General features: G+C 33.0%; 1 protein-coding gene across 1 annotated transcript in view; it reads left to right on the top strand.

Moving 5' to 3' along the window:
• The window catches only part of LRPPRC (leucine rich pentatricopeptide repeat containing), a 95,776-nt gene that overhangs the window by 40,434 nt on the left and 39,999 nt on the right, over positions 1–15,343 (top strand). The window contains exons 23-27 of the mRNA XM_085315782.1: positions 1,178–1,308; positions 2,716–2,801; positions 4,406–4,610; positions 12,502–12,626; positions 13,240–13,346. Of these exons, the coding sequence (XP_085171908.1) occupies positions 1,178–1,308; positions 2,716–2,801; positions 4,406–4,610; positions 12,502–12,626; positions 13,240–13,346 (654 nt within the window). The remainder of the gene's footprint in view (positions 1–1,177; positions 1,309–2,715; positions 2,802–4,405; positions 4,611–12,501; positions 12,627–13,239; positions 13,347–15,343) is intronic.

Here is a 15,343-nt window from a genome sequence, read left to right as displayed (position 1 = left end):
ATTTTTAAAGGGACATAAATGACTGTATTATGGATAGACACAGTTAAGCAAAGACAAGTGCGGTGCTTGAGGTTTCATGGTTTGATGCTTATAAATCAAACATAAGTGCAAAAAGCAATTAAATCAAAAGGTTAACTAATTTCAACAACACCTTGAATGGCATGTTTTGGGGTTGCTGAAGTTTGTTTACAATAATCTGCAAAGTGAATGATAGTAACAGCTGTGATAGGTTTATCATACATGCCAAATGTCCTTTCAAGCCATGGCTCCGGTCTCTAATATCTAGATTGTCAAGCAACTGATACATGCACTAGTCATTTGCAATTCAAATATTACTAGGTTGTTAATGCAGGGATTGAAATTCCATTTTCCTGCAGGAGGAAAGCTCTTCTGAGATAAAGGGTCTCTTGCCTTCATTCGGCAGGCGTCCAGCTGTAGTTTACATTCATTTAGTGTGTGTCTGTAATTTGTGGGGTATCACCACACTTACGTTCAGTTTCTTGTTCTGTATGAGCCTGCCTGCAAAGCTGTATATATATGTAGGAACCGTAACAGTCATGAACATGATAGCACAATATTCTGTTACTAAAAATACAATTTATAGACAGTGATTTTTCAACTGCCTGTATTTATGATTTTGCATATGAAATAAGGCTAGAAGCAAATGCCATTGTAAGTTAAAAGTGGTCAAATGTATGAATAGAACATGAGAGGGGAATAAAAAAGCTATCGATGGGATCATTAACTGGTTTATTGTTCTTTTAAAAAGTAATTTTGTTTTATGCTTGGCTGTGCACCAGGTAAAAATCAATGTTGTGAATTCTAGATAGATCTATTTTAGAGTTTGGATTAATCGTGTTTATGGTGTTAATATGCGAGTGAACAAAAATGTGTTACATTAAAGCATGTTAGAATGTTAACTAAACCAAGAAAATTTGCTTTGAAATCTACTTTCCATTTAACTGAAAGGATGTTTTAGAAATGAAGAGCTAAGTTTCCATAAAATAACTCTCACTCTGAAAATTTGCTAGAACGATATAGCTTTGTATTTTCAAATGTGATCATCTACTATTAAAAAGACTAAAGTAGTCATGTAACTGCACATTGAATGTCTAGGATTCATAATGTCATATTGACTTTTCCTCCAGTTCATATCTTTGCTTTGTTCCTTTTTTAGAATATGCAAAAAGCCCTTGAAGTGCAAGCCAAATATGAACCGGACATGGTTGTCGGTGGCTATGCAGCCTTAATAAATTTGTGCTGTCGACATGATAATGTAGAAGATGCAATGAACCTGAAAGAAAAAGTGTAAGTACACCGGCACTGAAACATGTCACAGAGATTTATGCTGATACACAGACCTTGTTGAATTAAGTAGGTTGAGTATTAACCCTCTCATCCATTTTTAATTAGTTTTCCCCACCAATGTATGTGCATTTAAAACAGTCAAGATTTTTTTTGAAAGAAATTTACTTAGTATAATTGAACATCAGAAACAGCTATTTTGTGTGGTCATTAATTACCTTTAAAAAGGGGGGGAGGGGAGAGTGCAAATTGCTATGTTCTGTTTTTGTTTTTCTTTTAAACATATATACCTTCTAAATTGAAGTTCAGCTTAAAAAATCTGCACCCGTATTATGTTTTAGAATAGCACCTAAAATGTGTTCAGAATATATTGCACCTATATTATGTTTAGAATGGCAGTGTTTTTAAATGACATTATGTATTTTAAGACTGTCAACAAGCATTCCATTTTAATTTTTTGTTTCAAAGCTTTATATCTTCACTGTGAAAATTATCTCCCAGCTAAAACATGCTATGTGTGATTATATCCTGGAGCAAATTTTACATATCATCCTTCCATTTGTCCCTTCCTCTTCTCTTGAAAACTCCTATCTGGTCTGATGATACAGTGAATAAAAAGTTACATGTTATCTCCAGATTTTCTCTCCCCCATGTGCACACACAAAATATTTACTTTGGTTTTATAATAGGGTACAGGCTCATTACATAAGAACTTTGCTAATGTATGAAATCATGTGAAATGACTGAGCTGTGTATATTAAAAAAAAAAAATACCACTCTACATACAGTAATTTGTATTGACTTTAGTTGTGTACTATCACTCTTGCACAATCCCTAAAGTGAGATTTTATGCAGTAAAGTTGAGTCATACATTGGAGCTTCATTTTAGTTGCCCGTATTTTTAGTAGTCCGCCTTGAGCTTAGCTTATTGTGAAGAAGTAACTTTTTGAAATGTTGCAAGGAGAGCAATAAAAGAAATAATTTTAAAACTTCCGGGGAAAAGAAAACAAATACCTAGCAGTAACATTCAGATAATAACCTTTAATGTGTTACCGTAGATGAATAGCTTCCTATTCTTTTCATTTTAATAAAGAATAATGCCCTGCCCCACTCCTGTGGACTGAATTTTCTTCTCAGGCTTCTTATGCAGCAACTACCAAACAAGTAATAAAGCCACTTGGGTCTTTTAAAAGATTTCTGAAGTTTGGGTCTTTTGGGGACAGGTGTATGTGTGTGTATGGAAAATATTTTCTAATTGCAGTTTAATGATACATCTTTTAAAGCGTATCAGATTTTTCCTTTTAGCTCTTAATGCTATTTTTTTGTTATGTAGTTTTTAAAATAAAGACTTACGGTGATTCCAGAAAATGTAAACTTCTGATGATACAGTTCCTAATGTTTAATTTCTAGCTTCCCTAAGAACTCACCTGTTGCTCTTGACACTGGGAAGTACGTAGCGCTGGTAGAAGTGTTAGGAAAACATGGCAGACTAGAAGGTAATACATTTGCTTTCATTGTATATTTGTGCTATGTAATAAAGGTATCTTGCTTGAAGAATAAAAAATATGAGTTGATATTAATGGTATATCATGTCCTGTAAAGTGCTTGAACATTTTGCATACAAATTTGCATGTGAATTCAACCAGAGATGCTTGGACAGTGCAGGCCATTAGTTTTAATGGATTGGCAAGCTTGTCATTTACATTTGCACAGCTCAGTGCTTTTTGCATTTCTGCAGCTAGTTTTTATTAGCATTGCTGTTTGGATTGAGTTTGAAGATCATGACTTATGGCACAAATTGCGTATGTGCCTAGACTAATGGCTTTGTTTTTGCTTAAGAAGGTCTGAAGGCTGAACATAAAACCTATAAACATAACCTTCTTGTAAGAGCCAAGTACTGCAAAAAAATCATTTAACTTTTTATAAAGTATATATTTTTATGTTTTTTTTAAAGTCTTTTAATTGAATTTTAAGTCAAACTGCCTATAAATTTTGCTAAATCAGTGTCCTGCAACCTATGCCTATTTCTGGATTTCTAGATCTTTGCATTAAGCTCTTCTATAATTTTTGTAGTTTACTATAAGGTAACTTCTATAGTTTACATGATTTTGTTAATCTTAAATTTAGGTTCTAATCAGCTGTAAAAGATTATTCTAAATATTGAGTTCTGTGTTTTTGTACAGGATCTCACACAATAAGAACACAGACCAAGACTAATATGAAAACTTAATGATTTTATGTAAAACAATAAAATAAACGGTTAATGTTTGGCATTTTTTTTCTTGTCAGCTCTCTTAGAAATTTGTCTATACCACTTATTAGGGTTATTGTTAGAAAAATAATCGACAAAGCTGACCTTTTCCAAATCATAATAAATCAGATCATGACCACCTCTACATTAAAGCAGTTTGAAAAGATTAGCTTGCTTTTAAGAGCACAAATGTCCCTCTGAAAATAAAACAATTCATAAATGTAGCCAAATGTAAAGTGGTCAAAACATTCCTTCTATGCAATAATTAAGAACATTATAAAAATGCACTTATTCCATATACCAAAATGTTTGTTTCTGCCTTACTAATGAAGCTTAATGAACCTAATGTTTTAACATGCAGTCTGTTAGAAAGCTTTCATTGGCTCTCCTCGGCTAATTAGTATCGACACAGCAAACAGGCCCTATCGGTATCAGACCATTAGTCTGGCTGTATATACAGTGTAAACATATCTTTATTATCTGGCCTCGTGACAAGCCATCTGCTGAAGAAACAATGGAGTGATTTAGCAGATGTTAGCATTGAATGATAAAAGCATCCATTTAGTAGAATCTTGCAGCTATAGGGCAGACTATACAGGGTTATGTGGTGCAAAGTGGGCACACAGTTCCTATCTATAATTTGTAGTCAAAGTTGCAGCAAAATGATAAAACCATGCTATTGTGGATTTATAATTGTAGTCTCGTTTAGAAATGCAAGTAGTAATTAACTTGAAATCGGCATTATACGCCAGAATTTACATTCCTGCTGGGTTTGAAATGCTGTTTTAATAGCAGTTTGTTTTCCCTACATGAAATTACCTAAGGGTCTTTTGTGTTGTTTCATTGTAGATGCTATTAATGTTCTAAAGGAGATGAAAGAGAAGGATGTTCCTATCACAGATAGAACAGTTGCATCTTTTTTCCGCATTCTTAATGCTGCAGCCATGCGAGGTGAAGTTGAAACAGTGAATCGGTTACATGAGACCATTGTGACCCTCGGATTGGCAGAAGCTGCTGTCCTGTATTCTCCTCTGATTACGGTTCATCTTGAAAAGTAAGCTGTGGTTGGGCTTGATATGAAACAAGTTATGTTATAGTATTTATTTACATTATACGACCTGTGTATGTTACGTACAGCTGCACGTTCATGTTTGAAGGTGCTCCGTACATAAACACGCGCATGCACACACATGTACAACTTAAGTGAGCTAGGAATGCAATGATGAATGAGTATGTATTTGTAAGTTAGATAGGGTTTCATCAGTGTTATACATCACATCATGGTATCTGTATGGGAACTACAGCTGTGTTTTATGGATGTGTCAAAGATCATTTGATTGTACTGAAATATGCTTACAAATTTCTAAAGCTGGGGATTTTAAGCCTGTTTGACGGAATAGTTAATCGGAGTATGGTAGGTATAGTCTCAGCTCTTGTCATCAAGAATAATCAAAACAGCATTATTTTGCTGTACAATACAGTAGATCTTAGGGCATTTCTTGGACACTGAAATACTCTTAATTCACACAATTATTCAAATAATCTGATGTTAATGCTAGAAGACCATATATTGCTGAATTTGAAGTTTGAAATAAGTGCTCTCTGGTTTGGCTGTTGTGGTTTTTCCATTCATACCTTTGGTACAAGGAAAGGAAGTCCATATACTCATCCTGGCAAGGGGTATACATAATTCCTGTGGCATGTTTCTTTTGCATAACTTTTTCATTGAGGTGTACGATATTTGAATTAATGAATGTATGAACTATATAACGCTTTCTTATTGAAACCGGACCAAGAAACCCTTTCTGCTTTCTCTACAAAATGCAGAATATTTTTTTTTTCTTAGCATATCATTTTTACAGCTGTTGGATTTTAATTCCTTACAGCTAGTGCAGCTGATTGGTCTCTTCCAGTTTGGTTCGTGTATTTCCAGTGAGGTTCCTTGGCTTAATTTTAAATATAATGCCTTTGAAATTAGTGAACTTTTCGTAACACCATATTTGTAAGTCAGCCTCAAAGATGCATGTTAATGTTTCTCTGTTAACAACACAGATCTAGATTTTTAATTCTTCTCAGTGTTCTGGGTATGCAAAGTGTTAATTTTTTTTTATATTAAGAATGTTTATCACAATGTCACAAACTGTTGGCTGCATGTGCATCCTCTTTTAAAAATAGCGTTTTAATGAATTGATCCATCAATATGAATGTATAGCGTATACCTTTTTAGTCTGCAGCACTGCCTTAGATCACAGGAGGAGGCAGATGTTTATGGAAGTAATTTAATTGCAGTCATATGTAACCGATGTGCCAGAAAAATATCTGATATTACGCTTGTAGCATGTAGTAAAAGCAGTTGCATTTTATGTAATTGGTTTATGCACATTGACATGCAGAGTTGTACATGGTACTACTGGATTTGTCTCTCTCGGGAACTAGTATATGATGATGTAAATAAAGATGCAATCATTTGTGGATGCAAAGGCAAACCATAAAGAGTGCTGATTCTCTACTATTTTAGGTTTTTAAAATTTGGTAAAACTTGAAGGGGGGAAAAAACATTTGATAAGAATAGACTTTTTAGAGGAATTAATTCGATACTGTGGAACTGTTTGGATATAAGTCATTGATACTCACCTGTATAATTCTTAGTACGTATCATATATATATATATATAAATACAACATGAAGTAAGTTCATTTCATGTTTTTTTTCCCTTATGAGTAGAAAATCCTGCTTCCTCTCTAACATTAAGCAGAACAGAAGGGAGAAGCTTTTGTCACAGTTTGCTTGAGAAAAATAACTGAAATTCACTGATTTTTCTGTCACAGAACATAAAAGTTTTTGGAAGTTGACTGACTGAAATAAGTGTTAGTCATTTCTTCTAGCAGGAGCACTCTACTATTTGCTGTGCTACAGCTCAAGAATCATGTGAAAATGTCATTTAGGTGCAGGTCTTCAGCTTGCCTCTGAAATCAGCTCTGGGATTTTTTTCACGTTCCAGAGAAGTGGTTGTGCTAGTGTTTTGTTTTGTTAATTTATTTCAGATTTAACTTTTAAATTGCTTGTAAAGGAATCTCTGATTTGTTTTTGAACACTCCTACAAGCATCGGTCTAAAATGCTTATGGCTACTCCTGTTGTCTGTACTCAGTCAAGAAGAGTTGGAGATTCTCGTGACATCCTAGTGCATGTTAAGAGTAACAATTTGCAATAAAACACGGAAAAGAAATCAGTTGACAAAAGGTTACGAAGTTTAGTTTTCTAGTAGAATGGCCACTTTGCCTTTGACATTTTGTGTAATATTTAACTTAATAACTACAGAAAGAAATCATTCTCACTTATTTATTTCCCTAAATTTACTTGGAAAAAAAAAATCAACTGCCCTCAATTGTATGATCTTTTATTCATGAGTCTGAACCAATTTCTGAAGAAATGGTGAAATTGCAGAAAACAATAATGAAGCAGACCACATGTGAAATGTTGGTCTATCATCCAAGATGATAAGCCTGCCTTGGATAGTGTGACAAAAAAATCTTCATTAAGAAGACTTAACTTTGAGCAAGCTTTTTAAAGTCTGTAAGAAAAGGAAGAGCTTGCACTTTGTCTTATGTTTGAACTGATTCTTCCAACTGCTGATAAAGGGAAAAGCTGTGTTACCTATACCGAATGAATATTCTACTGGCTTTAAGAGTGGTAGGTTTTCTCTTTACCTTCTATTTCAACTATTAGGGGAATCCTGTTCAAATACAAGCAGGTTTACAAACCTGAAGAGGTTTGTGAAGCTCATCTGCTGCTGTGCTATACAGTGCTTTGGTGATCTCTGTTTACAGGAGGAGAAATTAGGCAGATGCAACATCTACCGATTATATTTTTTTTTCTTCCAAGACAGCTACACCAGCTAACTTTTATGCAGCCAAAAATAGGAATACACATTTTAAAAGCTTGATGCAGTTTCTGTCTTTTCATTGACATAAGTTTGCTTCTGCTTTCCCTGTATAATATAATCTCTGAGATTAAAGAAACAAGAACCTCGTGTCTGAAATTTACACATTCACTGTATCAGCAGTGCTCTTAGCAGATAAGAAGAAAACTTGCATGAAAACTAACTATGAAAACATTACAGACTGTACGAATAAAATATTCTATAGCTCAAGTCAGTATACAACTGGATTGTATTTCTTTTAAAATGATCAATGCATTTTAATACTGTGTTGTCCATTTGAGCACTGTGTGCTGGTTTGTGGTTAATTTTATATAAACACACATTTACTAAGTTTCTCATGTAGTGCATGTGTGGATGTAGCGTGGATCTGGTGTCTTGACCATTTTTCTTGTCTTGGTTTCAGAGTTAAATTCGTATGTGATTTTGTTTGAAATGATTCTGTAACACATAAAAGTTGATTGACATTTAAACTTTTAAAAATAATCCACTTTAAAAATTACGTGATAACTTTGGGAAAAAATCATCTGTACCAGGGACAGTTTTTTCTAACTTTTAGCAGCTTTATTTCAAATATTTGCATTAAAACTCTTTAAATGCTGCAACGAAATTAAGGATGCTTGGCTCTCTTACTCCATTATTGCAATTAAGAATTTAGCATCATCAGTGCCAAAGGACAAATGTGTCTCATTTGCCCTATGGGGACAGGACAGTGATAAGATGATTTTTCGTCAAGGATCATTGGGTCGTAATTAAGTTACATTCATGGCTATTGCTTTTTGAAGGATGATTGGTAAATGACAGGCTTCATGTGCTTAGTACGGACAGTGTTCAGTAGGGTTTTTTCTCCCTCTGTCAGAAAATCCTGTTGAGTCTGATAATGTAAATGTGGCATTTTATTCTGAACAAAAGAGCAGGGAAATGAGCTATCTTGTCTAATCATTCAGTTGTTTAACACCGACTTCCAGTTTAGACTCAATTGGCTGGAAAGCACTTGACATGTGAAGTTAGTGCTGTTCGGAACGCATGTTTGAGTAAATTTTAAAGTAAGTGACAGCTAAATTGTACCTAGGGAAATTACAAAGCCTTCAACACAGTTAATTTTTTGGGGAGGATTAGTTGTAATTGCAACACCAGTCTCCTTGAAGATTCCTTAGTATAGCAAATGAACAGAAAAACATTTAGCTCTTTCAAGAGCCCGTTCTCTTTTAACAGAATAATTTTTGTAAAGCTGATTGTACCTTGCTGAATTGATTTCCCTCCGCACTAACATCTGCTTCAGATTTGTAGAGGGATTTGTTTTACCAGTCTATCCACCACCCCCACCCCAGAGTCCTTTTTTTTTTTTTTTTTTTTTTTTTTTTTTCTCCCTTCTACCTCTCCAGTGATTCCAGGTTTGAGAGCTTTTCAATCAGTAAACCCCTTAGGTAAATTGCCACTTCACTAAAGCTTTATGCATAATGTTGCAGCACTTCATTCCAATTAAAATCAATATTTGGAGTCTTATTTTTATCAGGCAGACTCTCTGGTTAGGGAAGTTGTTTATTACTATTAAAAGGGTTAGATTTAGTGATGCATTTTTGAAGCAAGGGGGGAGTGATTTGTTGAAACTGAAGGGCGATGTTACATCAGCAGATGTATATCCAGTCTTGCTATTGAGTGTGTTCTGCAAACGCTGAGACATCTGAATAATTTGTTTGAATAAGCTTTACTGTGTGTGAGTAAAATTGCCCGTGCAGATACTCTGCACAATTGTGCCCGTAGTACCTAGGGCTTCATAGGCATCTTAAAACAGAAAGTATATCTGAAAATTTCTGTAGTCTTAACCATAGAGGCAACTTAGTTGAAAAACGAAGCCAAATCAGGATTCTTTCCTGCTTATGTAAGGGTCAAGCATAATAGTGATGACTGAAGCTCCTGCTGTCAATAGAAGATAGTCTATCTTTCCCCCTCCCCTTATTGAAACATCTAAAAATACATAAAATCTGTAAGTGTAACAGGTACTAACCCTGAATAGATTACATCTGTGAGTAACTGAAAGAAAACTCCAGTAGTATCTAGCTCATTCAAAGTGTAGCATGAATCATATGTCTTCATATTTTTAAATACCATTTTGTAGAGGCTGCCATTGGAAGCTGGATTTTCCAGCATGACTGAGTATTTGGTTAGGGCTTTATTTCTTTTGTGCCTTGATCCATATTAGTTAAACGGTAATTCTGGACCAGACATTTAACCTAGTTAGTGATACTTTTGGGAGAGAAGAGTATATTTGACATACATAAGTTTGTACAGAAAGATGGAAACATTTTGAAGTGTTTGACTTTTTATTAGCTTAAAATCTTCATGTCTCAATACCATTTTGTTAAACTATGGAAATTTTTTTGTGCATTTTTTAAAGTTCATGAATAATAACATGAATCAGTCAAATTTTATCTATACTTGACATTTGAAACCTGAAGTGAATTCCTAATTGTCACTGGGCTTTTCTAACAGGATTGTAAACTTCTTGCGAAAGTAGTTGTTGGTACCATACTCCCATGCTGTTGGCCTTAATTGCAGTTTGTGACAATGAAGAAATATTGCAGTTTGAGTAAATCATATCAACTCAAGCATAAACATAAGCTTGATGCTTTTTATTCTTTCAATAGTAGTAGGCACAATTTCTTTTTGAAGACTGAGCTGCTGCATCTTTTATGGATTTATAAGTATTCATTGCCATTTTTCTAATCTGTTTTATAAATGCTGTTCTCTAGCATTGGATGGATGGTTGGTTGCCTGAATGCAGCTGAACAAATGTATCAGATCTCTATAGATTAAAAAAAATGTCTAGTAAATTGGTGCATAATATACTGACCTCCTTAGATGCAGACTTACTCGTGAGCCTTTGAGCAGTAAGTACCAGTAACAAGAACAACATTTCATTTTGTTATATCAGTCCTTTGCTGAGGTTTTTTCTCTGTGCATATAGTATTAATGCCTTCAAAAGTATACATTTAGAGTCTAGAAGACTCTTAATGTTCCTGTTTGATTGACATTCCAATTATTCATTCATTTATTGATAGCTTTGACCTAAAAACAGTCACTTTAATCCTTTAGGAATACAGACGAGACAATACTATGGCAGTTTGAGCATCAATCTGAAGAGCTAAATTTATCATTGAAAACTTTAATTTGAACGTATAAATGTTGTTGTGTCTTCTTAGAAATTGAGTAGTTTTCTGTAAAACTATTTTTTAAGATATTAACTTGCATCTAAAGCAGGAGAAAAATACTGATTATATAAAGCTTTATATCTGTCTATGGTAACTACCATAGTATTTCTCTTTTATGACAGTAATCTAGCCTGCAACATCTACTTGCAGTTTTGAAATTAACCTGTAATTTAGTCTTCACCCCAAATGACAAAAATTCAAATGACTCCATGGGGTGCCAGAAGATGCACTGTAAACAGGGCTCAGTAAGGGGGATAAGGTAGAAATCCATCATCTTAAGCTCATTTTCAGAATGTCAGTATTATTGAATAAAATTAATTCTTCTGTGCTTTATTCTTCATCTAGAATAATATTTCAAAATTAAGATAGTAGTTTATTGTAGTCTAGTTCATTCTTTGAAAATGCAAAATTTGTGCTGCAGTAGAAGTTGGAACATGAGGAAGAGACCTCTGAGTTTGGCTCATTTTTAACAGTAATATTTTAATTTGGAGTTGAGTTGATCAATAATAAACTTGCTTCATGAATTCAAAAATCATTATTTTAAATAAGTTTTCTACAGCTTTTAGCTGTTGATATTCAGTGATTTTTTTTTTGCTTGCTTCGACTGCTCTTTAAGACTTCTGAAATCTAAAATTGGAGTCATACTGATTTATGGCTATTTATTACAGTTTTTATTTAACTTCTCAGTTTGATTCATTTAAAGTTAAATCTTCTCTTTCAATGAATTACTTCACATATTACCACCATTTCAGTTGTCTTCTATTTTTAATTGGGTTCTAATCCTTTCAAGAAGGGTCTGCACTAGGTGGTTTAATTCTATTTGTTGCATGTTTTACAGTATTAAAAGCATATATTTTTTAATTCGTGATCTGATCATTTTTATGGCTTTACAGCTGTATTGTGACTATGCTATGTGCCATATATAGGCAAGCAAAAACAACAAAAATTTTAGGACCTCAATATACTGTTTAATTCAGTGCAAAATACATTTTTTTTTTTAATGAATACTTTGGATTCTGATCTTTACATAAAACAGAAAAATACTAGTCCCACAATTGCAACAAAAGTATGGAAATAGAAATCAATGTGATTATTTGTAAATATTAATATTTTTTTTGTCTGTAAAGGTGTGAAGCAAGTATAAAGCAATCTAAAGAGCTTTGGTTAACTTAGTTAAAATCCTGAAGTTCTATACTGAAAAATGCTGTGGATAAATTTCAAAGTGCCTGAAAGTTGAAAATGTCTGAACAGAGACATTTGGAGGTAGTGTAAGATGCACTATGTTATTTATTAAAAAGAAAAACAGAAGTCTGAAATATAATTTGAAATTGCCCTGAAATCATTAGTTTGTTACAATACATGATATGTGGTAGAACTTAAGAATTTTACTTCAAAAATCAAATACAACTACATATGTATCATTGAAACCTTTTGATAGTGATTAATTTGTAGTAAACAGTAATCAAGCGCTCAAAATTATACAGTGAAGAGGTTTAAGGATAAAACTGTAATTGTTTTCATTTCTGTAGCTATCTGGCATGCATGTATTTGTGTGCAGAAAAACTTTACCTGTAGCCGTTTACTGTAAAGAATAAATTTAATTTTAAATTCATATTACAATTTGAAATGAACCGTGGTGTATTTAAAAAAAACACTCTTTTATATTATATATTTCTGCATGATTTTTTTCTTGAAATTTTCAAGATAAAAGTACATTCAGCATGCACTACTCCTGTTAAATTTTGCTTCTCGAATATTTAGTTGTTTATTCTTGTGTTTTGTTTCATTCCACAAGGGATGACATGCCTGCAGCTCTGGAAGCTTTAATGGACTGTTATAAGAAGCATGGTAAAATTCTGCAGCTTCATAACATCTACTGTAGACTGATAGAGAAAGGAGATGCTGATCTTCTGCAAAAGGGTTAGTTGCATATAAGCAGATCCTACCTATTGATTATATAGAATATTTTGGTGGTTTTTCTTCCATGATCTGCATATCATTTCTTTTAAATGAAAGAAAAATTGTATGTGTGTATACGTGTAATCTTAAAGCAGCTAAATAATGCCTACATTCTCTTCTTCAGGTTGAAAATTCATATTAATTTTAAATATAGAGAATCTTAATGTTTAGGTAATAGAGCATCAAGCTATCAGTAATGATGATTAGTGCTAATACTTCTATCTACGAATTACTGTTAAGAAACAACTTGTTCACATCTGTCTCAAATAGTTGTGAAGTTGAGAAATCCTTGCTCTGTACAAGTAGGGAGATTATACAATGGCATTCTCTAATTCGTTGACTATAGTAACTATAGAATGTAGTGCTGATTAAAAAATAAAATAAATATACTCAATTGCCAATCTACAATGGATTATGTAATATGTTGTAATTCTTCCTAGTGTTGCAAAGTTTATTTCCTTATAGGTTATTCTTGGAGTTTGTGTGTCTTGGAGAATCTCACTATCAGTGTCTGGCTATGTGTTAAAAAGTTTCATTATATTTAGTAAATTAATGAGGTTTATTCTCTCTTTAGTTTCAGATTTTATAAGCAGAGAATATGGGGACATGATGGCTCTTTATGATCTTTTCTTTGCCTTCTTGCAAACAGGAAAATACAAAGAGGCCAGGAAGGTCATTGAGGTGGGATTTTTAACTATTGTATTCTAATCATGCAGCTATTTAGACTCTTAATTAGAAACATTTAAAGTTTTTAACCTTTAATTAGACTTGTTCTGATTCCTGTTAATAGAATTCAATTCCAGTAATGAAAAAAAAAATCATCTTTATTGTGTATAATTACAGTTCAGAAGAGAGACAGTCTGGTTGTATATTGAAATTGTTTCCTTACTTTGTCAAATTCACTGTTATGTATCAAAATGATATTTGCATATTAAATATCGGATTGTGGAACAATTAAATTAAACTGGCATTCCTGGGTGTAAAGTTGCTAATCCTCTTTCCGAAGGAATTCTTTGTTCTTAAAAGCACTGGAATTTAATTTGCTGCAGACCATGCTCAGATTTATTTGTAAAGCTTGTCTACAAGTTAATCAGCCAAACAAGTGCTGTCTGCTACTGTTTGGCATTTAATTTAGCATTTCTTCTCTCTCTCTTTTTCAGTATACTAAGCAGCTTATAGGAAGTGGTAGGTGACAAACTTGGTCTATTTAGGATTAGTATATTTTATCTAGACTTGATTGAAATTGTGCTTGCTGAAATTGATAAGTCAAAGGGGCAGCTGCAGAGTCTGCCCAGATTGTGATTATTTTTCTTAACACAGTTGTATGTTTTTTAAATGCTGCATAAGTTTTCCACTTCATGTGTGGGAGGAGGGATGTTGCAGAGAGGCAGTACTTTGTCCTCTTCGTTTTTGTATTATGTACATAGATAATTCTAACCCAATTTTTTTGTCTATTCTTTTTCCTTCCTAAGACGAAGTATTTTTTTTTTCCTAATTCACTTACAAATATTTGAGGTGCAAGTTATTTGAGTTGCTATCTAATAGAATTCTGGCATTCAAAAAACCTTTGAAGATCATCTTGCTGGCCTGTGCTGAAACAATATTGTTCTACTATAAAAAATGCTGAACACGTCTGAAGGCAAGCATTGGCATTTTGTTTTGAGAGGGTTTTTTGGCTCTCCTGAAATCTTAAGAATGCAAAAGAATAGACATATTAATATCTAACAGAAGATGACACACTAACTTTTGGGGTTTTGGGGGTTTTTTTGGTTGTTGTTGTTTTTTGATTTTGTTTTTGGGGGGGGGTTTGTTTTGTTTTGTTTTTAACAGTGATTAAAGCATGTAGAGGGACAAGAAGAATGAAATTTGGTGAAATTTGGAAATAAAATTAATAGTAAATGAATAGGAACCTTGGTACTTTGTGTAGTTTAGCACCTGTTTCTTTGATACTGAGTCTTCAATAATACTGGTATTTAATTTCTTAACTCTCTTTTTTTAATGGCTGCATGTCATGTAGTCATGATTAGGTTAGTAACCAAATTATGATTTTTTTTCTTACTTTGACATCTTTTTCTTTTTTTAATAGGTACCAGTTTATCTCTGCAAATAATCATTATTTGGTGATCAATCATAAAGTATTAGTAACCACTAAAATACACTTAGTTGTAAAGCTGTATCTGGAGGCTAAGTGGAAGTTTGGCTCCTTTATTTCACTGTTTATACTCTTTAAATTAGGATTTCCTGATCTTATTTAGCTTTCATAAAGTCTGAATTTGAGCTTTTGTATATGGTTTTGAGAAGAAGTTCTAAATTCTTGTATTTTTAGGAATACAGGAATTTGCCTAGGAATATTATGCATGTATTTTTACCAGTACATGAGGTGTCAAAAATGAATTATATATAATATAAACATGCATAAAACATAGCACATTATATAACAATATTAAGTATTTTCAAATTTTTTTCTGAAAGAGAAAAATGATTCTTAAAATTGCTATTTTACTGAGGCAGCAGGTAGCTTTTATTGTTTTAATCCAGAAACAAATTTACTATTTGCTTTTGTTTGGTTTCATTGGGAGGTTGATTGTTGAAGCCTTAATGTGTCTAATGTGAAAGATGGAGTACCAGGTGTGTATTTATCCTTTTTTTTTTTTTTTTTTTTTTTTTTTTTTTTTTTT

Source organism: Rhea americana, unplaced genomic scaffold (genome assembly GCF_003343005.1).
Source record: "Rhea americana isolate MKP2758 unplaced genomic scaffold, rheAme1 scaffold_44, whole genome shotgun sequence".
Classification (NCBI taxonomy): domain Eukaryota; kingdom Metazoa; phylum Chordata; class Aves; order Rheiformes; family Rheidae; genus Rhea; species Rhea americana.
The sequence above is the reverse complement of the archived record's forward strand: the minus strand, read 5'-3'. Positions and strand labels throughout refer to the sequence as shown.